The sequence below is a fragment of the Lissotriton vulgaris genome, chromosome 1_1 (genome assembly GCF_964263255.1).
Source record: "Lissotriton vulgaris chromosome 1_1, aLisVul1.2, whole genome shotgun sequence".
In the NCBI taxonomy this organism is placed as follows: Eukaryota; Metazoa; Chordata; class Amphibia; order Caudata; family Salamandridae; genus Lissotriton; species Lissotriton vulgaris.
Genome location: NC_141685.1, coordinates 2,020,423,319 through 2,020,446,435, shown reverse-complemented (window position 1 = coordinate 2,020,446,435; position 23,117 = coordinate 2,020,423,319). Strand labels below are relative to the sequence as shown.

General features: G+C 46.5%; 1 protein-coding gene across 1 annotated transcript in view; it reads left to right on the top strand.

Moving 5' to 3' along the window:
- The first annotated feature begins 1,934 nt into the window (after nucleotides 1–1,934).
- Nucleotides 1,935–23,117, top strand: part of LOC147751546 (uncharacterized) — an 89,804-nt gene continuing 68,621 nt past the window's right edge. The window contains exons 1-2 of the mRNA XM_086933415.1: nucleotides 1,935–3,281; nucleotides 4,769–5,277. Coding sequence (XP_086789541.1) covers nucleotides 1,935–3,281; nucleotides 4,769–5,277 — 1,856 coding nt within the window. The remainder of the gene's footprint in view (nucleotides 3,282–4,768; nucleotides 5,278–23,117) is intronic.

Sequence of the window (23,117 nt, the reverse complement as noted above, 5' to 3'; positions counted from 1 at the left end):
AAGCACTGCAGCACAATGAGAGAGCAGAGCTGTGCCATTTATTCGAGGATTTGATGCATTTCTGCTCTCGTCGGGTGAGCAAAACACAGCACAGACCCTCTGCCTGCTGCGCTGTGGTGCACCACCAGGCCTTTTGATTTTGTAAGAGACAGACAAGCAGAGCCATCTTCTCAGAGCAAGATGTCTGGCACCAGAACTAGACTTTATTGGCATTTGTAGAGAATCTCGGTCAGGACATGGAGCCAGACGTCGATGACTGTTTGTCAGGAGTGAGTGTGTCCCTGTTTGTGGTATCCACACGGCCAGACGGAAGAACAGCAGGGAGGTGAATAGTGCAAAGCCCTACCCGAAATTCGATGGGTAAGACAAAAACTGAGGGGCTTATTTAAGAGCCCTTACGTCACATTTGCGCTGCTGGTGCGTCACTTTTTGTGACGCACCAGCAGGGTATAAAATGCGCCATTGTGAGTCATATTTATAAAGTGGCGCATCTAGGTATATGTGTGACCTTGTAAATCCCTGCACCACATTCTACCTGCGCCAGGTCTAATGTATGCAGGGTGGGCGTTCTGACGCAAGTAAGCCTCGCAGAAGTGACGCCGTGAGATTTCACTGCGTCACTTCTAGAACACAAATGCGTCAATATCTTACGCCTGCCTCACAGCAGGCGTAAGATTGACATAGACACATTTAAAGTGGGGCTTGCCCATGTGAAATGACCCATTGATGGAGTTGCGTCACTTTTGTGACTCACTCCAGCAATGCCTAATTTTTGCGCCTACAGATACGTCAGAAATACTGACATATCTGTAACTCCTTGCGACATGAGGTGTCATACTGTTTTCATACGAGGCCCTAAATGTTACATGTGAAAATGCAGACTGTTTAAAAGTGGGTGGCAGCAAAGCTTATGTTAAAAGCAAAGAGCAATAATTTAAGTTCAAATCTTATGTTGGTTGCAATAACAGTGCTGTTCAGAAAGGAGCACATTTAAATTCTGAGAGCTATAGAGTAATATAATTCCAAGCACCGAGGTTAAAAAACAAAACATTTAGGAATGTTCACCTGTGTTCTGCATGCCTTTACTACCAGCAGCGGCCACTTGGTGGCAACAGAATGCCATGCTTGTTAAGTTATTTAGCTGAAAAATATTAAGCCATACCACTGCTGACAAAATGGCAAGTGAATGGCATGTGCCTTTGTTCCATGTGCCCGACCATGTACTGTACGGAACTCATTATTCCATGGAACAGGCATAGAAGGCTGTCTGTAGGCAGATGCCTAAAAAAGATAAACATGAAAGCAGCGTTTATCCTCTGAGTGGAAGAAAACATTTGCTCACCACCATCAAAAGAGTTAAAGCGATTCTGCTAGATGCATACAGCACATCCGTACGCCTCTCCCAACACTCTGTCTGTAAACTATGATAACAGATTGACAACGATGAGAGAAAAGGAGACATTTGAAACCGAAGACTAGAATCAAGAGGTTGGTGATGGCGCGTGCTGTGCTCTAATATTCTACTGCCGGTAAATGACAATGTCCAAAAGTCTACACGCTCCTGGATCTGAAAGAGTATAAAGTGTAAACATTGCACTGTCAAGCCAGACCTAAACGTCCATGTAGGCCAATGACTTGGGGAAACCGAACTGAAGAAACAGATAGCTGGTACCCAGCAGTCATAGACCGAGACATGGCTCACTCCGGACTCTCATCCTGACATCTTAGCTGCCCTTCCTCCAGACTATTACATCCTCAATGTCAATCGCCCTTTGAACCGCCCTGGAGGCGGAGTAGCGGCTATCATTCACAAAAAGTTCAGATTTCTCACCTCCGCTTCACTTACCCTACCTGGGACAGATAACTTAGTCATCAGTCTGGAAACTGGAGGTGGTGCCCTTGCACTTGTACTACTTTATCGTCCCCCCTTGTCGATGCCATCTTTTCCTCTATCCTTGAGTGAACAGGTAGCTGACCTGCTTACGCACAACTCGAGAATCGCCATATTTGGCGATTTCAATTATTGGTACGACAACGACCTTGCAGGGCCTCATGCTACAGAGCTTTTTGAAACCCTGACCTGTCTGAACCTTACACAACACATCACCTCACCTACCCACTCCAAAGGCCACATTCTTGATCACGTCTGGACCCACAATCTTGCCTTGTCCCACCCTAACATTTCCCCCTGCCTCTGGTCAGATCATCACCTGATAGAGGTTACCATCACCATTAAAGGGAGCATCAAGGCCCCTACCCTTCCTGGCGGACAATGTCGCAAATGGAACTCCTATGATTCCCAGGGGTTTCTCGACTTTGCAGCTAACACCTGCCCCACCATCAACCTAGCATCCGGTATCGATTCTATGGAAGGTGCAATTACCACCTGGCTGCAAGCGGCCAGTGACAAATTCACCCCTCTTACTAGATTTGCTCACACGAGGTGTGGCAATTCCCATCGCTGGTTTTCTGAGGAACTTAAAGCACAAAAATTGAAGCTACGCCACCTTGAACGCAAATGGAGACGGGGTTACTCTACGGAGGACCGTGCTGAGTATGTGAAGGCCCGCAATGAATATAAAAGTGCTATCATTAAAGCTAAGGCCTCACATGTCTCCGAAAGAATCAACTCAGCCTCTAACAAATCCAAAGAAATCTTTAAAATCATGAATGATTTCTCCTCTGATCAAAGAATTCTTCCCTCCCAGGCTCCAACCCAAGACACTTGCAATGCGCTCAATACTTATTTTATTCAGAAAATCGCTGACATCAAGAACGCCATCTCCCCTTCCATTCCCTTTAGTTCCTCAGATTCCTCCCCTCTCAACCCCTACACCTTCACTCAGTTCCCAGCTATTACTCCCAGTACCCTTACTGAGCTTACAACCCGTATTAAATCAGGTTCTCCCAAGGACTGTTGTCCCCCCCCGGTCCTTAGGGCAGTTTTTTCAGCTTTACCTGACAGCATACTCCCCCTCCTGAACACCTCCCTAAGTACTGGCACGGTCCCCTCTGTGTTCAAACAGGCCATACTGGTTCCCCTCCTAAAAAAAGCCGGAGCCGACCCTGCCAATCCCGCCAATTACAGGCCTATTTCCCTTTTACCTTATTCTTCTAAACTGTTGGAGGCCCATGTGACCTCTTGTCTATCGGCATTTATAGAAAGCTCTGACTTTCTGGTACCTAACCAGGCAGGCTTTAGGCCAGCCCATTCTACCGAGGCAGTTATCCTAAAAGTCATCGATACTCTTCGGGAGAATGCCGACAGAGGGTCCCCACAGGCACTTGTCCTTTTGGATCTCTCGGCCGCGTTCGACACGGTGGACCATGACATTCTCCTCCACCGTGTCGGACAAGCAGGCATCCAGGGCCCTGCACAGGATTGGATGAAGTCCTTCCTTTCTGGCAGAGTGCAAACAGTCCATCTAGGCCCCTTCACTGCTACCCAGGTACCCACCACCTGTGGAGTCCCCCAGGGATCCTCCCTCTCACCTCTTCTTTTTAATTTATACCTCCGTCCGCTAATTCACTCACTCAGTAACTGGAACTGCACTGTCCTCAACTACGCAGATGACATGCAGATCATCTTTCCTTTAGGCACCCCGGATGCCGCATCTAACTTCTAGGCAGTAATGCTGCACATCCAACAATGGATGATTTCTAACCAGCTTAAATTAAATCCGGAAAAAACGGAACTTATCCTGCCTGGCACTAGCTCGGCACACTGGGGACCTCAATTCTGGCCAGTTGAGCTGGGCACTGCCCCTATTCCGTCGAGTGCAGTAAAATGTTTAGGTGTCACCATTGACAGAGACCTCACCCTTAAAACCCTCGTCGGAGCTATCATCTCTGCTAGCATGTTCCAGCTACGTAAAATTCGAAAAATTTCTCACCTGCTTTCCCACGAGGCCTTGGTTCAAATCGTCATTTCCCTCGTCCTTTCCCACCTCGACTTCTCCAACTCCCTCTTCTGGGGCCTACCCAGGTCCGTTCTTCACCGCCTCCAGATGGTGCAGAACCAGGCAGCAAGACTCATCTGTAAAGTCCCCAAATGGCAATCTGCTAGACCCTTTCTGGCCAAGCTGCACTGGCTGCCCATTGAACAAAGGGCTGCCTTCAAAATTGGATGCCTAATCTACAAAGCCCGGCATACCAAATGCCCGGCCTTCCTGAAATCCCTCATTAATCCACACTGCCCCACTCGCAACCTCCGTTCTGCCCATCTTCACCTTCTCACCGTCCCAGCGATCAAGTTAAAAAAACTGGGTGGCCGGAGATTCAGCTTCCTGGCACCCAAGCTGTGGAACTCCATCCCCCTACACATCAAAACCTCTGACACCTGGAGAGTCGCGCGAGCGCGTCGACAAGATGTCCGCCGCCACCGGAGCTCCGTAATTACTTCAGCCTAATGAGCTGATTATCGACGATTATTGCCACAAGGTTTGCTCAGTTTTTATGGCGCTTGCCTCCTCTGCCGGCCCCCTACCTTCGCTGTGATTTTTAAGCGTTTTCAACGCGTGAGGGTCCCTCAGTCTGCTTCCTGGCTCCTCTCCCCAGCCTCTGCTCAGATTCTGCCGATTGCATCAACACAGGGGGCGGTGCACTTCTGAGGAAAGGGCCTGGCTTGGGCCTAGCCACTCCCACGGCTCAACTTAACCCTTCAGCTGCCTTTTCTTCTACAACTTTTTGAGCTTTTAATACCCTTTTCCCTCATATTTCTTAAAATTTTGAGGTGGATTTGTTTTTTACAATTTTCTGACACAAAAAGTTATTTTTTTTCCTCAAAATGGATAATAAAACTTTAGCTAACAACAAAAGGAAGCAGCAGGTGTCTCCTCCCCCAAACAAATCTAAGGTTGTGGAAACTTCTGAACCTTCACTTAACCTGATACTGGAAGAAATTAAAGCGCTGCGCATCAATACTGATACTATTGCAAACGAAGTGAAAAATGTTCGCAAAGATATGGCGTCTATGTCCATGAAAGTTTCTGATAATTCTATCAAAAGTCTGGACAATAAAACCAAACTTGACGCTTTTACACCTTTGATGGCTCAAATAGTGCCAATGCATAACCAGCTATTGGAATTGGAAAACCGTAATAGACAATATAATCTCCGCATTTTCAATTTGCCGGAGGAAGTTGAGGGCTCTGACTGTCGCCTGTACCTGGAGTCTTTACTGCCTGGTCTTCTAAATATCAAATTTCCGGAAAAATTTGAGGTGGACAAAGCGCATAGAATTCCCTCACACAGGAATCCACGACATGCAAAACCCAGGCAAATGATTTTCAAGGTTTTGCGTCACCATCACTTGGTCCTCATAAGGAAAGCAGCTAGAGACATTCCTTCGCTTCTGGTAAATGGCTCCAAAATATTTATCCATCAAGACTTTGCAAAGGAAACGGTTGCTATTCGCAAGGAATTTTCATCTTTGCGTCCACAATTGAGAAGCCTTGGTTTTAAGTATGGTCTATTTGATCCGTCTACAATGCGAGTTTGGAAGGATACCTTCTCAAAATCTTTTCATCGTCCTGAAGACTTGAGACTTTTTCTGGACCAACAAGCTTCGTCATCAATGGAGACACAAGCTCCTATTACCTGAACGCAATTAGTCTGAGCATTCCTGATGATTCTTCTTTCTTCATGGGCTCCAACGGTATCTGGCCATGCTTGTGAAACGGGTGTGCGTCTCTGTGTCCTTATTTATGTGTCCTGTTTGTAGCTTTTTCCTCCTTTTCTGTTTTCTCCTTTTGTATCCTTCCTTGCCTTTTCTAGCTTTCTACGTAGAGTTACTTTTCTTCTATGGCTGTTCACTCTCTTCTCTTCCTTTACCATCTCTTCTTGTTCTCTTTTTACTTCTTTATGGCTACTACACATGATATCAAAATTGTTTCTCTTAATGTTAAAGGTCTACGGCATCCAGTTAAAAGAACTAAAATTTTAGACTATTTGGGTGCACCTAAAGCTGACATATGTTTTATCCAAGAAACACATGTCGATGATACCATTTTGCACTATATGAAGAAAAAGTGGGTGGACAATATTGTCTCATCGCCTGCCCTTGGTAAGAAAAATGGGGTTGCGATTTTCTTTGCTAAGAGATTACACTGTCAGATTATTAGTAAATTTACAGATACAGAAGGTAGATTTATTGTTGTTAAAGTTAAAATTCATGACTCAACCTTCTTTTTGCTTAATATATATGGCCCCACGGCCGATGACCCGTCGTTTTGGTCTAACTTATCTACTGAAGTTCTGAAGTTGGGACAAGTTCCTTTGATTGTTGGAGGGGATTTTAATGTGATCATTGATCCGCTACTTGATAGACTTTCTACTACCAAGTTTAGGCCCCATAAAGTTTTTCATGCTTTCAAAACTTTCCTTAGTACAACCAAATTGGCTGATGTATGGAGACTACACTTTCCAACTGAAAAATGGTTTTCTTTTTTCTCTAATCCTCATAACTCTCATTCAAGGATTGATTATTTTTTGATTTCACCATCCTTACTTCAGTCAGCTACAAATCCTGTTATAGGCACTATAGACATTTCAGACCATGCTTTAATATCATTTGTCTTAAATATCTCCTCTACTTTTACTAAACAAAATAGGTGGCGTATGAACTCTAGTATTGTCCTTACTGATAAGCATAAACCTAAACTATTACAAGCTGTACAAGACTATTTTTTGTTCAACCCTGAAGATTCCACGTCAATTGTCACCAGATGGGATGCATTTAAGGCTTACATCAGAGGTACCACAATTTCTATTATGGCTCATGAAAACAAACAATTTAACGCTAACATTAAGCATTTGGAAAAGCAAATTGCTAAATTTGAGCGTTTGTTTATCTCTTCTAATGACCCCCAGTACAAACTTACACTTCAAAAACTTCGCTATGAATATAATGCCATCCTTAGTCAAAGAGCAGGTGTTCAACTTTCAAAGTCCAATGCTAGATTTCGTTTTAACATCAATAGATCAGGAAAACTCCTCGCAAATTACTTACGAATTAAAAGAGATAAAACTCAGATTACCTCAATACGAGGTACACAAGGCAATGTAGCTATTTCTCATAATGATATTGTACAAGAATTTTTAAATTTTTATTCCACCCTTTATAGTAAACCTGACAACTGCCCTGAATCTTTAATTGATTCTTTTTTAAGTAACTGCAATTTACCCCATATTTCCTTATCAGATAGAACAGGTTTAGATTCCCCAATTACATCTGAAGAGATTTTGCTTGCCATCAACCGCCTGATTCATCATGCTCCCGTTTTGCGAGGCCCTAATAGCGATTCATAGCGAATCGCTATTAAGGACTCGCAAAACGGGATTCAAGTAGGAATATGCAATAAAAATGCGATTCCTTACAATTCCTTATTTGCGATTAGCTAATTGCTAATCGCAAATAAGGAATAACTCGCCATTCATTCCTATGGGCCAAAAGGCCCATAGGAATGAATGGGGAGTATTCCTTATTTGCGATTAGCAATTAGCTAATCGCAAATAAGATTGCGATTTGAAGGGTGCCAGGGGTGTCCACAGGACACCCTGTAGCACCCCTCAAATGAAATTTCACACAGGTGTTGCACACACACATGTCCAAAGGACATGTGTGTGTGCAACATGCAACTTAGAAAAATGCTTTTAAAAGCATTTTTCTAAGTTTTTGCTATTTACCGAGAGGTCTGACCTCTCGGTAAATAGCGGCCCGAAATTGCGAATTAGCAATTTAAAAATGGTTGATGAATTGCATTTAAGGAATCTCAAATAGAGATTCCTTAAATGTAATTCCTCGCAATTTAGCGAATTAGCAATTACCGATTTTTGCATTTGGGATGATGAATCCCAAATGCAAAAATAGCGCTCGCAAAGGGCCAGATTCTCAGAATCTGACCCTTTGCGAGCCGATTTCAGCTTGATGAATCAGGCTGTAAGTCACTTCCCAAGAATAAATCCCCAGGTCCGGATGGTATCCCAGCAGAATTTTACAAAGAATTCCAATCTCATCTCCTTCCTTATTTGAATACCCTTTTCTCTCATTTTGGATCTTCTGGTACTATTTCAGGCTCTTTCACGGATGCCTTAATTATAGTTTTGCCCAAACCTGATAAAGATCCTACCTTAGTCTCTAATTATCGCCCCATCTCCCTAATTAACCAGGATTGTAAGCTTTATGCGAAAATTCTTGCCACTAGATTAGCTCCTGTACTCCATTCCATTATTCATCCAGATCAATCTGGTTTCATGAAAAATAGATATTCTGCTAATAATACTAGAACTCTATTACACATTATTGAACAAAGTTCTCACCTGTCCTCTCCTGCGGGAGTGATGGCCTTAGATGCTGAGAAAGCATTTGATAAGATTCACTGGCAATTTTTATTTAAAACTTTATTGTCTTTTGATTTTGGTGCCCCTTTTATTCGCATGATTTCTGCTTTATATTTTGCCCCTACTGCTCGTCTGTTCATTAATGGTCAAATTTCTAGTCAGTTTCCTCTTTTTAGAGGAACTAGGCAAGGTTGTCCCCTTTCTCCACTGTTATTTCTTTTAGGCATTGAACCTTTTCTTAACTATATTCGCCTTTGTGATGACATTCAGGGTATTACGATCAATGATGTTACTGTGAAAACTTTAGCTTATGCAGATGATGTTTTATTATTTATTAATAACCCTCTCTCTTCTGTTCCTTCCCTATTAGACATTATTGCTCAATACTCTATGGTTTCAGGTTACAAATTAAATGTAAGCAAAACTGAATTTTTTCCTTTAAATGTGTTTTGTACCTCAGAGATGCTCCCAAACACAGATATTCTTTGGCAACCAACCAAACTTAAGTATTTGGGTATTCTACTTGCTTCATCGCTGCCAGCTACATTAAAACTTAATTCCGATTTCATAATTGACTACATTAAAAACAAAACGTCCAAATGGTCTGCCCTTCATCTCACTTGGTGGGGAAGAATGGAATCTATAAAAATGAACATAGCGCCTAAAGTTTTCTACTCCTTAGCAATGATCCACACCCAATTTCCTCTTAGTTTTTATAAATCTATTGACACACTCTTATCTAAATTCCTGTGGTGTAACAAAGTCCCTCGTATTGCTTACAAAAAGTTAAAATTTACTAAGGCTCAGGCTGGTTTTTCCCTGCCAGACTTTCACCTTTACCATAAAGCTTTTATTTTAAAGCAGAGTTCCCTTTGGTTTCACACTTCACATATGGTAAAGCCTCCAATTTGGTTGGATATTGAAGCCTCCATTGTACGACCCTTTTCTTTGCCTTCATTGATGTCAATGTCTTCCACAGCGAAGGTTGTTCATCTTTCCTCTATCATTAAGTCCTCCAGATTGATAATTAATGATTTAGATTCTAATTTTGAATTACCCCTACGTTCCACAATCCACTTGTCTTTATGGCACAGTGCACTACTTAAACTGAACAGAAACATTACCTTTTGGTCCTCTTGGATTTCAAAGGGAATTTTATATCTTAAGGATGTTTTTGATGGTAATGCTTTTATTCCCTTTGAGCAGATACAGTTAAAGTTTGGTCTTCCAGCTACTGACCTTTTAAAATATCAATTCTTATGTAACTCTATTTTGGATTCCTTTCCTAATGGTGTTCCCTCGTCCACCACAAATGACCTATTAATTTACCTTACAGCTGCAACATCGTCCCCTAAAGCTGTCTCTGTTTTTTATAAAAAAAATTCTACCTCACAGGGCTCCAATGTTCAGACTATCTCATCGTTCTGGAACAAGAAACTTTCTATCTCCCTGTCAGACGATTCATGGTCCTCTATATGGCTTGACAGTATCTCTGGCTGGCTCCCAGTGTCCCTTTATCAAACCAATGCCTATATATTATTTAACACTTTGTGGACTCCTTCACGTCTATTTCATGCTAAACTGTTACTTTCTGATGTTTGTTGGCACTGCAATGCTAGCCCAGGTTCACTTCGCCATATGTTATTTGACTGTCCAGTTATTATGAAATTTTGGTTGGAAGTTTGGAGTGTTATTTTAAAAATTTTACCTTTACAAGATGATATTTCCTTTAATTTATTAATTTGCAAATCGATTGCCCTAACTTATCCCCTTTCTGAGTCTGAGGCAAAATTGTTTAATTTTCTGATAACAGCTGCCTTAAAATCCATCACCTTCTGTTGGAAAGATGCTTCTTCTCTTTCAGTCCATGCTTGGTGGTCGTGGATTACCTTTACGAGAAGAGGTGCACAGCTATCTCTTAAAGGCGTTACTCATAATTCACAATCATTTCAGTCGTTTTGGTTTCCTATTGATTCATATGTTTTGCAATGATATTGTTAAATATTTTCTTATGTTCTATTTTTGCATTACAATTTAATTGTAACTCTGTAGTTTTTGACTTTATGACCCTATGACATGTGCTTTCCTTCCCCTCTCCCTCCCTTTCCTCCTTTCCCTTCCTCTTTAATTGCGATTCTATTTTATTATTATATATTTATATTGCGTATTTTGGTTTAATGCATTTCATATTGATTATTTGATTGCTTACGCTTGTAAATTCCTTCCTCTTTTTTGTATTGTACTTGTTCTTTTCATTTTGTCTTAAAACTTAATAAAACCTTTCTGAACATAAAAAAAAAACCTCTGACACCTTGCTGAGCTTCAGAAAGAGCCTAAAGACCTGGCTCTTCTCGAACTCCCATTAGCTCTCAGTCCTACCCCAATTTCAATCTCAGCGCTAGGAAACTTCCGGTGTCAGTGCGCTCTATAAATTCAGCCTAACATTAACATTAACATAACATAGACACGTTAGATTCTCCCTGGAAGTTAGGGAAGCCAGGTTCAGAAGACTCCTAAACGAGGAGCAAACAGACACAGACATAACGTAATGCAGCGCAGCTGCTGCAAGGGTTTGATAAATGTGGCCAGATATGTTATGTTATTTTGTTATGTTATTTTTACTTATACCGCGCACAGCTGCCCCAGCGAAGGGGCGTCCTGGCGCTTTGACAAGGCAAACACAACACCAAAAGAAAAACAGAAGGGCCACAGGAACAGCATGAGAACTAAACAAATAAGAAGGTCTTGATGGCACGTCTAAACTGAAGAAGGTCATCAATAGCTCGGATATGAAGAGGAAGAGAGTTCCACCAATTCGCCGCTAGCACTCGAAAAGAGCGGCCACCTGCTCTACTCAGCCTGAAGCGCGGAACCACAACCAGATTCTGACCCAGAGATCTGAGGGTTCGCGAGGGTACATACGGTGTCAGCAGATTCTCCAGAATTTGGGGAGACATACCCTTGAGGATTTTAAACGCAAGGCAGAGAACCTTGAATTTAATCCTCTGATTTACAGGGAGCCAGTGGAGAGAGTGCAAAGATTGGGAGACCGAGCGCCGCCTAGGCAGAACTATCACCACTCTGGCAGCAGCATTTTGAACTCGCTGCAGCCGGGTAAGTTCTGAATGATTAATCAAAGCTAAAAGCGAGCTGCCATAGTCTAGCCGGGACAACACTGATGCTTGAACCACCAATTGTCTGATGGGGGCATCAAAAAATTTAAGGATAGGTCTGAGTCCTCTAATAATGCCATAGCAAGAGGCCGCCACTTTCTTGGTGTGACATATGAAACTGAGGGTTGGGTCAAGCCAGACCCCAAGATTTTTTATCTCCGATGCTGGAGAGGGGGTCACACCTAGTTCAGGAGGCCACCACTCGTCACCCCACCCCCGCCTGCTTGCCGACCACCATAACCTCAGTCTTCTTGGTGTTTAACTGGAGACAGTTGGAGTTCATCCAGTTGGCCACTGCCCGTAAACCGTCACGGAACCTGGGAGCCTCCATGTCTGAGTCCCCACTCAACGTGACCGCCAGCTGTGTGTCATCTGCATATGAAACCATCGTCAGGCCCCATTGCTTGACGACCACAGCCAGCGGCCTCACGTAAAGATTGAAAAGAGTGGGACTCAACAATGAGCCCTGTGGGACCACCAGGTCCAACGGATAGGATTTGGACTTACCGGGTGGAATCGCAACCTGGAATGACCTTTCCGCAAGGAAAGATTGAAACCAGCATAGGGCAGAACCCGTGACACCTACTTCCTCAAGTCGCTGAAGCAAAATCCTGTGCGAGACTGTGTCGAACGCGGCACTGAGATCTAATAGCAATATTGCCGCCGTGCGACCCGCATCAAGCACAGAACGCAGATGTTCGACCATAGAAAGTAGGGCCGTCTCCGTGCTGTGGCCCGCACGGAACCCATTCTGGGAAGGGACAAGGATGTTAGCCCTGGTAAGATGGTCTGCGAGAATGCCATTCACATGGGCCTCAGCAACTTTTGTAGCCCACGGAAGCAAGGAAATGGGGCGGTAGTTCTCAGGTTTAAGGGGGTGAAGGGTGGCCTTCTTCAAAATAGGTGTAACTACAGCCTGCTTCCACCTAATGGTAATATCTGAAACCGAATATACTTTACTAATAGAACCAACATATGTGGAAATTGTACAAGTCATTCAAATTTTGAAGGGAATGCATAAAAACAATACCATACAAACACATGATATGGAAATGCTTGTAAGCAGTGAGGATGTGGAATATAGTATGGGCGATGGCACACACAGCTCTGCTATTTACGTCTGAGACCCCTATTATATGTTTCGACGGATTACCAATTTGGGTGGACATGGGAGATTCCAGCTGAATCGATATGATATGAAATGCAGTAGAGACATGCCATTGGGGATTTTCCTTGACATATATTTCAACCGAATATGTCCATGGAATATTGACCAGAATGTTAGAATTACAAGAGGAAAATGAAGGGCTAACTCTGATTTCTGCGTTTTTTTTCTGAAGCCTTAGGGGAAAATAAGTTTTTGTATATATGAATGCTGCAGTGAACTATGGAATTCCCTCGAATCGATAAATCTGAGGGCAGAAATATGAATGTGGCGTTCTGCAGCACTAGGAATGAAAACAGCAGGATTAGGGAGATAATCGTTATGGAGCTCTCCTTGTATATAGAAGGTGCAATGTTTTTTTCTGCTCCCTATGCGTAGGTTATGCAAAAGATGCTGTGTTACATGAATGGGAAAAGGGTGATAGCATTGTTTTTCTCTCTCCCTGCACTGATTCACTTTAGGCTGCCTTGCACCTGTGTGCGCTCCATTGTAGAGTACATCAACATGCAAAGTTAGAAATTTGGGAGCATATCAGCAACAGCCGTCGATAATTATCGATAAGCACTCTTAGCGCGAGGATAATTATCACAGGCTACTGCTGGATTTTATCGCTGAGATGGCGCGATATCAGCAACGCTTATCTCAAAAGCGATAAAAATTCCAGAGTTAGCTACAAATTGTGAGATTATCGCTGGAAATCCAGCGATAATCGCACAGCTAAAGGCGATACTTCATTGATAGGGCAGGGTGGACTTAGCCATAGTATCCACCTTCCATTGTAAACAATGGCTAAGTCAAATTGAGAGCAGGTGTAAGAAAAGTAGCAATAAGCTTGGTTAGCGCTACTTTTCCTATCGCTATGCAGGTTAGCGGGAAGTTTGCTGAAAGGGAAAATGTCTGTTTACGACATTCCTCACGTTATTTTGGTGCGGAACGCCCACTTTGCATCTCATTAGAGATGCAAAGCTGGGCGTTAAGGGAAAGGGCACTGAGGCATGGGAACCTGCGTTAGCGTGTCCTTGCCGATAGTGCAATAGAATTATCGCAGCTTTTCACCCAAAAACGGATGCTAAACCGTTAGGAGAAAAGAACGCTTTCTCTAAAGATAAACATGCCTTGAAGAGGCATATTTTTTAGGCCTACCTATGGTGGTAGTGTTAGAATTGGGAGTCTCTAGTTGGCACAGGGAGGTACTTGTGACAAATAGGGACCCTCTCCTCTAGTCAGAGTAAGGGAGATTACACTTCTAAAATAACCCCTGCTCACCCTCTAGGTAGCGTGGCGCAAGCAGACAAGACTTATTTCAGAGGCGGTGTAAGTTAAGCATTTATGACCACATACAGTGACCGATTGACAACACTACAAATGGACACCACACAGGTTGTATATCAAAAATAAGTTATACTTTATATAGAGTTACCACAAGACCAAAAAACGACAAAAAGAATCTACAGTACTATTAACTTTCTAGAGTTCTTGTGGTAAAGGCTTAAATCAAGGTTCTGTGCGAGTCGGTAGCCTGGTCCGGCTGTAGCGTTGTTGAAAATAACACAGAGTCTAGCAAATCCAGCGGACTGCGTCGGTACGGGCCCACTCAAATGTTGACAAACTCAGTCACAGTACCTTTTACTTGGGGCGGCCGGCATGGATGTGCCAGCCGGTCCGGTGATCGTCGCGGTGCAGAAAGGAAGCGTTGCAGGACGCGTTGTCCCTCGATGCAGTGCAGGCAGCGGCCCGTTGACAGAGTCGGTGGATCCAAGGCTTCCGTTGCAGGGCAAGACGGTGCTTCGATGCGGTGCTTGCAGCTTGCGGTGCGGCGAACGAGCCGGAGTTCGGGATCTGGCATCGATCAGTCCGGAGAGCGGTGCGAGTCGGGCGGTGCATCGCAAAGCGTCCGAGGCGGTCACCAACTCCAGTGCGGTCACAAGACTCGAAGTCAGCACCAGTGACCGCGTCGGTCAGGCCAGTTCGATTCGGTGTAGCGAGGCGCTGCACGTCGCAGTGTCTACCAGTCGCGGTGCAGGTTGCGGCTCGGTGACGGCGTCAGGACGGAGTAGGTGAGTGCAGAGCTTACGTTGTTTGAGGCGGAGGTTGCTTGATGCGGTGCCTACAGGACACGGGGCCGGTCGTGAGAGTCGGTCACAGCTCCCTGTCTCTGTAGCCACTTGTTTCCAGCTGCAATTCACAAAGGCTGGTGAAGTCCACTGGTCCTGGGACTTCGGTCAGGGGGCAAGCTCTCTTCCAAGCCCTTGGAGATCTTTGCACAAGTTGATAGAAAAGTACACAACGTTCTTCCTTCTCCCTTTTGCAGTCAGGCAACCACTGCAGGCCATTCCCCCAAGCAGCACTTCAGCTTGGGAATAGTCTCTCCTCAGTTTCTCCAGGTTCCTTCTCCTCAGCAGAGGTTTTGTCTTGGAAGTCCAGAAGTGATCTAATCACATGGGATCAGGGTCCCAATACTTATACCCCAAAATCCTTTGTTCTCTGAGGGGAGAGGGGCCTGTGCCCAGCCAAAACCAGTTCTGAAGCACTCTATTTACCAGACTTCTCCTTTCCTTTCACAGTGCAGGGCAGGCACATCAGACGCCTCACAGGAGGTGGAGACAGCATTTTGGCAGGCAAGTACAGTCCTGGAGCACTTTGTTGACAGTCTTCCTTCTCTTCTTTCAGTGTGCAGGGCAGAGACCTCAGACGCACCACAGGGGGTGAAGCCGGCATTGTAGAGGGAAGGCCCAGCCCTATTCAGGTGCAACTCCTCCCTCCCATCTAGATGCAGATCTCCCTATTCACCACCGGGCTGCCCCAGCCTGTCTCTTGGAATCCCCCAGCCCTGTCACTCACAAAACCAGACAAAGGAATACACAACCTCGCAGAGGCAGGCTTAAATGGTTAGGCGAGCAAATACCTACTTTCTAAAAGTGGTATTTGCAAACTCAGAATATTAAAATAAACTTCACTAAAAGATGTATTTTATTATTCTGAATCCAGGCATACTAAACTCGAATTTCTACCATGTTCTCTGAGTCTGCTAGGATTATAACATGTACTATTATAGCAGCCCATTCCGGCCTATGGAGAACAGGTAGCCTTGCAATAGTGAAAAAACGAAAATGGCTGTAATTCACTATTAGGACATGCCATACACTTCAGGGCTTGTCCTATCTTGTACTTACAATGCACCCTGCCCGTGGGCCTACCATAGGGGTGACTAATATGAAGTCAAGGGAAGGTTTAGGGACTGGCAAGTGGGTGCACTTTCCCAGTCAGCGTAACAGTACCAGACTGCACGCAGCCTCTGCAATGGCAGACCTTAGACACATTTTACAAGGCTGCTTCTGTGGGTGGCACAACCAGTGCTGCAAGCCCACTAGCGGCATTTGAATTTACACGCCCTGGGCACACTCAGTGCACTGTACTAGGGTCTGACAAGTAAACCAAACATCCAATCGAGGAACCACTAATCAATACATTAAGTTACAGTAGGGAGCACTCGCACTGTGGTACTGGAGAGCAGTGGCACAGTGCCCAAAGCATCTAACACCAGCAAAAACACATGCGGCAACAGCAAAAAATGGAAGGGAGACTCACGCCAATGGTGCCAGGTCTAACATGTGTCCCCTCCAGCTGAAATGTGGAGAGAACTACCCTACCTCCTGGGAGTTCTCATCACTAAGGCGGAAAAATCTGGACAGGCCATCAGCGTTGGCGTGTTCTGTACCAGGGGGGGTGTTCCACCGTAAAGTCCATACCCTGTAGGGAAATGGACAACCTCAACAGCTTTGGATTCTCACCCCTCATCTGCATCAACCATCTGAGGGGCCTGTGGTCTGTCTGAACCCAGGAAGTGCGTCACAAACAGGTATGGTCTCAGCTTCTTCAGTTCCCAGACCACAGCAAATGCCACACGCTAATTAGCACTCCACCTCTGTTCCCGTGGAAGTAACCTCCTACTGATGAAGGCTTCAGGTTGATCTAGGCCCTCTTCATTCATCTGTGACAAAAGGATCCCCCACACCATGCTCTGAAGCGTCTGTTTGAACAATGAACTCTTTGGAGAAGTTGGGTGCCAGGAGCACAGGCGTTGTGCACATGGCAGCTTTCAGGGCCTCAAAAGCTTTCGGACAGGTGTCAGACCAAATCACTTTCTTGGGCTGCTTCTTGGAAGTCAGCTCAGTCAAGGGGGCAACTATATGGGGATGCGGAACTGAGACAGGGGCACCAACCGGAGGACGACGCTCCTCACCTCCTGCCACCACTGACCTCGCACATACCCACGGAGAACACCTGGACACCTCTGTTGTGCTCGCTGACTGGGGGACTACAAATAATGGCAACACTTGTGGCCTGGACGCTGCTGACGCTGTGCCCGTGCCTGCTGGTGCATAAAATTGAAGGAGAGCTCCTGGGGAGCGGGGGATGCAGAACTGAGATAGGGGTACCAACCGGAGGACGACGCTCCTCACCTCCTGCCACCACTGACCTCGCACAGACCCACGGAGAACACCGGGTCACCTCTGTTGTGCCTGCCGACCGGGGGACTAAAAATCCCGTCAACACTTGTGGCCAGGACGCCGCTGACGCTGTGCCCGCGCCTGCTGGCTCATAAAATTGAAGGAGAGCTCCTGGGGAGCGGGGAATGCGTAACTGAGACAGGGGCACCAACCGGAGGACGATGCTCCTCACCTCCTGCCACCACTGACCTAGCACAGACCCACGGAGAGCACCGGGTCACCTCTGTTGTGCTCGCCGACCGGGGTACTACAAATCCCGGCAACACTTGCGGCCAGGACGCTGCTGACGCTGTGCCCGCGCCCGCTGGCGCATAAAATTGAAGGAGAGCTCCTGGGGAGCGGAGGATGCGGAACTGAGACATGGGCAGTAACCGGAGAACGACGCTCCTCACCTCCTGCCACCACTGACCTCGCACAGACCCACGGAGAACACCGGGTCACCTCTGTTGTGCTCGCCGACCAGGGGACTACAAATCCCGGCAACACTTGCGGCCAGGACGCCGCTGACGCTGTGCCCGTGCCCGCTGGCGCATAAAATTGAAGGAGAGCTCCTGCGTCGCGGGACGCACGCGGGAGAAGCCTGGGACAAGGGCGGGACAGTCTGTGGCAGTCCGGGGCAGGACGAGGCTGGGCCACCCCCCTTGAAACTTCATCACAGAACTGTAAGACTTAAGACTATAAACTTTTGGTCTTTTAACTTTTATCCTTTATTAACCGCTGCTAATTCCAAACCAAAAGTTTAGTCTTACCATCGTCCCAGTGCACAAACTGGGCTTTGTTACAAACAGTCAAGCTTAGTTTTAATATTATTATTATTATTTTTTTTTTAGCCTTTGTGTAGAAAGGGGTTTAGCCAAAACTATAGTCCCTCCCATCCCACATCCTAACTGCTGGTTTGGAGGTGAATGAGGCATCCCATCACTGGGTATGACCAGCATGGGGAAAAACATCAAGCCCTCCCTTCCATGCCCTAGGACCAGGCAACAGGCCAACCACTCCCGACCCTTACAGCTATTGATCTAATGCTCCAGAAAACTATAGGAGCTGTAGCAACGGCCATTGAAGACACGGAAAGGCGCCTATCCTCAACCCCTGCATTAACCCTCCCCCAGCTAGAAAGGGATGCCTCCATGGTAACTGTCAATCCGTTTGAATCGACCGCATTTCAAATGCCCTCTTTCTTTGAGTTACCGTGTGCCCAGATGATACCAGAGGTGATCGTCTCTGCCCCACCCTCCCCAATGGCTCCATATTCTTCTGAAACTAGTGACCTCAAGCCTAGTCCTAAAAGGAAAAAACTTAAACCCACAAGAAAATATGCAAAAAAGAATAAAGACCCACCTACTGGTGTGCAGTCTGAGCTAGTACACTCCCACCCCTCTTTTGCTCCACCCCTCTGGGTCACACATATAATGATTGATCTGCAGGCACATATGAACAAATTCACAGTACTCATGTAAAATCCCTCTCATCAAGATTAGACAGAATCCTTTCCCTTATCACTAACAAATGCCCAGGGAATCCCCACCTAGCCAGCTCACAGGGGAACCACGATAAGGGAGAGGGCCCAGTCTCTATTTTGAATGCTACTGTGGGCAAGGGTCTGGAGCACTGTAAACAAGCAGCCAAACCAACGCATGTTATGGCCCGTGTAGTAGTGCAAAAACCTACTCCTGTATCGAACAAACCTGCAGGCTCCCCTAGTCTCCCAGATGTACCCAATATAACTGTCCCACCAACCTGTGCCCCGCCCCCACCTATGGTAGCTTTTGTGAACCAGCCACGTGCTGACAGTAAACCTATGCCCACTGCCCCCCAGAAACGGCAGGTAGAACGCACAACTAAATCTGCTCCTCGACCTCAGCTACCGCCTGGGACCATGCCTTACGTGGTAGTGCTTACGGGAGTTCCGCCCCTAGAAACAAGCACCACCTAATCCTACCCAGAGTTAAAAAACAAAGTCATATTCTGGCTAAACCGGCATAGGCCTATAGAGGGACCTTGGCAGGGGGAGATTCTATTCGCTCGTAGAGTCAGCTGTCTGGGTACTAGACACAAGGCCATAGGAGGCGACTGTGTGATCGTCAATTTTAGGGACAGAGAGGTGGTCAAACACATTTTAGGCAATGGGGGACTGGAAAACACTAGCAAAATTCATACTCACCACCTGGGGTACTTCTATCCACAGACAATGGTGCAGCCTCTTCCTCCCTTTGGTGGGTATGACCTGGAGTACAATCTCCCAGTGGGCAATAGGTATAGGGCCCTGAGCCATGTTGATTGACTATCACCACATGAGAATGATGACCCAAAGGTTAGACATCTCCCAGAGAGGTCGATTAAGGGAGGCCCTAGTGGCGAGACTATGCCTGAGAACTTAAACAAGTGCCCCATAGTAGCTGGTGTCTCACCCCCATTGTCACCACTGACCTTGAACGGCCCTGGGGGGGGACCGGAGCAGGGCTTTTGTCAGGGTGGCCTTTTCCCACCCCTAGACATACTACCGGAATCTCCTGTTGGGCAGGGATCACATGGCCACTCTTTAATTGGGTCCTGGAACATTGCAGGTCTGGGGGCAAAACTGATGATCCCAGAGTGGGGAGACTTGATGGATGGCTACAGCCTCTGCCTATTTCAGGAAACTTGGCTCCTGTCTGCCCCATTAAGGATAGGATTCTCGTACTACCATATACCAGCAGTACAGGGACCCAGGGGAAGACCATCAGGTGGATTGTGCACCTGGGTGGCAGTGCACCTGGGGTGCTCAGCTAAGGTAGTTGATACACACAGCCCAGACATACTCTGTATTCTCCTTACCTTTAAAGATGCTTCAGTGGTGGCTGTGATTAACATCTATTTACGCCCGATCCCACTTAAGCCAGGATTATCAACTCTAGAGGCCCTGGATGCACTACTCTCATCCTTCCCCTCTTCCTATAACACGGTGATAGGTGCAGATTTCAACTGTCACTTTGAACCACTTGGGGGATCCCCTCGGTAACTGCAGAGGAGGACGAGATTTGGTCAATCTCTGAATGTCATATGTATCCAGTAAAGCGATTATCGCCACTAGCTCTTGCCATTAATAACTTGGTGGTATCTAACTCCCTCAGAGCATGTAATGGCAGACTGCTACCAGATATACCGGGAGCCCACACCGTCAACAGACCAGACAGGAGTACCACACTAGATAACATTTTGGTTAATGTGGAATTCTGGGCAAAAGTAAAAACGTTTAAGGTTATCCCCAGGGTCGAGAGTGACCACAATCTCTTATCCCTGGAACTGGTTATCCACCTAGGGGCGCACCAAACCCAGACTGCAGTGGAACCCTCACATAATGAGAATTACCTGCAAACGGCAGGAGGCAGACGAATCCGTTGAGCGAAGGTGGCACTAACCCCGGATACGTTAGCGGAAATTTACAATCATATAGCTGGGGCTCTATCAGTGGCCAGTGACTTGTCAGGGTCTAACTTAGATCCATCAAGCCTTCTGGCCCTCCAGCGCACTCATAACGAGCTCCTTACCGTATTGGCAGACTACTTCGGACTACTAAGCCTGGTAGGTCTGGGGCCCGGAAGAACGATAATCATTGGTTTAACAAAACTCGCAGGGTGGCAAAAACTGCACTGGTAAAAGAGGTAAAAACTGTGTCACCCACACGGATTAGGAAGGCAAGACTAATTTATAAAAATCTAGTCATGGAGGCCAAGTCTGAAGGGGAGGCGGACAGATGGGACATGGTGAGCAGGGCGCTCGCTGTCCGGGACTATAGGTCCTTCTGGAACTTGGTCCGGGGGGGGATCGGTGGCAGAGTCGCCAGCCATACTGCCTAATCTCAGTGAGGACATGTGGCTTGCCCATTTTAAACCCCTATACTCACTTGGCCCCCCCACTCCACCCAGTTGTTGTGCAGGAATTACCAAGACCATTGGCTACTGTGCCCTTGTGTGGTACAGTTCAAGTAAACCATCCTTGCACACTCCTGGAAGGCAATGCAGCGCTTAAAAGCTTGGCTGCAGGGAAAGCACAAGACCTGGATAGACTCCCCGGCGACCTTTACCGGTCGGAGCAAAGGGTCTGGGCGCCCTATATCTGTGTCGTGTTTAATGCCATCATGCAGGGTCTGGATATTCCGATGACATGGTTGGGTGCGGAAATTATCCCCATCTATAAGAAGGCTTCCCCCCTTGACCCTGCAAACTACAGGCCTATCAGCTTGATCGACGTACTTCAGAAACTCTTTGCTCGAATCCTACTGTCCAGGTTGCAGAACTGGATGGACGACCACCAAATCCTAATCTCCCTGCAGGCAGGATTTCGGGCGGGGGTCTCCACGATCGATCAACTGTTCAGACTCCAGCTTGTATACTAGAGGACTGTTAATCTAGGGACGGGTAGTCTGTACTTGATCTTTGTGGACCTTAGGTCCGCATTTGATCTAGTCAACAGGGAAAAGCTTTGGTGCCCCACCTTATCTGTGCGATCTTTTAAGGCGCATGCACGAGAGCTACTATGCCAGGGTCAGGTTTGGAAAAGGTGGAGAATTGTCTGCCCCGTTTCCTGTCAATAGGGGCATGAGACAGGGGTGTGTCCTAGCCCCTACGCTCTTCTCTCTATAACTGAACGGGTTGATCGAAAATCTAGCCGGGGCTAGGGACTTGGATTCCCCCCGCCTAGCAGGGCGAAGGATACCGGCCCTAATGTTCGCTGATGACACCCTCCTATTGTCTAAATCATTTGGGGGTGTCCAGCGAACATTGGAGGCCTTCTGCTGGCTTCTGTAAGAAGAGGGCCCTGGAGATTAATATCTCCAAAACCAAATACATGGTGTATAATCCAAAGAAAACAAATTGTCCCCACCCCCAAATGGATGGATTGCCTTTGGACCGAGTGTCCACATTCGACTATTTGGGGGTTACCCTTAATGATAAAATGGATTGGACCTCCCACGTAGCTAGGGCTAATCTGAAATTGTCTCAATCCTCGGGTGGCATTTGAAAAGTTTTTAATGAAACGTCTCAGAAACTGGCGGGTCCGCCGGTTGAAATATACAAAGTGCAGGCGCGAGGGGGTGCGATTTATGGAGCTGATCTCTGGGGGCATGTTAATACTCCTTCGCTTTCCCTCACGGAGAACAGCTTCATTAGACACATTTTGCGACTCCCTAGGAGCACCCCTCTAACCCCTTTAAGGTTTGACCTTGGCTTAGTCCCCATACAGGAAATTGTTTCGAATCGCCCGCTCCTATATTGGAGACGACTTTGGTCTACTCCAGAATTAGAGAGTTACAGAGAGGACCTGCGCGATCTCCTGTCTAGAAGTGGTGTGGGAAAGACACCATGGCTGAGCCACATCAAACACCTCACTCTAACACTAGGAATGGGGGATTTGTGGTCATCCCCGGAGGTGGCCTGCCCTCAGATCTCCCAAAAATATTTGAGTCTAGCTTTAAATCAACATCGTCTCGCTAGTGTTGTTACAAGTCCTTCCATGGGTAGGTTCACTGAGCACTTCCTTGATTTTAAGGCACTCCCCAGATTTGAGAAATTCCAGGACGTCATCCAGCCACCCCTGACCAGAAAACTGTACATCCAGTTCAGGCTCGGTGCACTGCCCCTTAGGGGCCTCACGCACAGGTGGTCTGGGACCTCACATCTTGTGTGCTCGTGCCCCGGGTGAGGGGGGGCAGAGGAGACAGATCAGCACGTCCTGCTCTTCTGCCCCTCGTACCAGGGAGCGAGGGCCAAGTGGATAGTACAGTACTGCAGGTCCAGGGGTCTCAGAAATTTTAAGGAAGTGCTGAGAATTTTAAGAACGGACACCTCGGTCCTGGCGGTGTTTGCAACATCAAGGTTCCTTTTATCCATGTGGTATATTAGGTGTGCAATCTTAAAAGGAAGTTTAAGAACACGCCCCATCAGC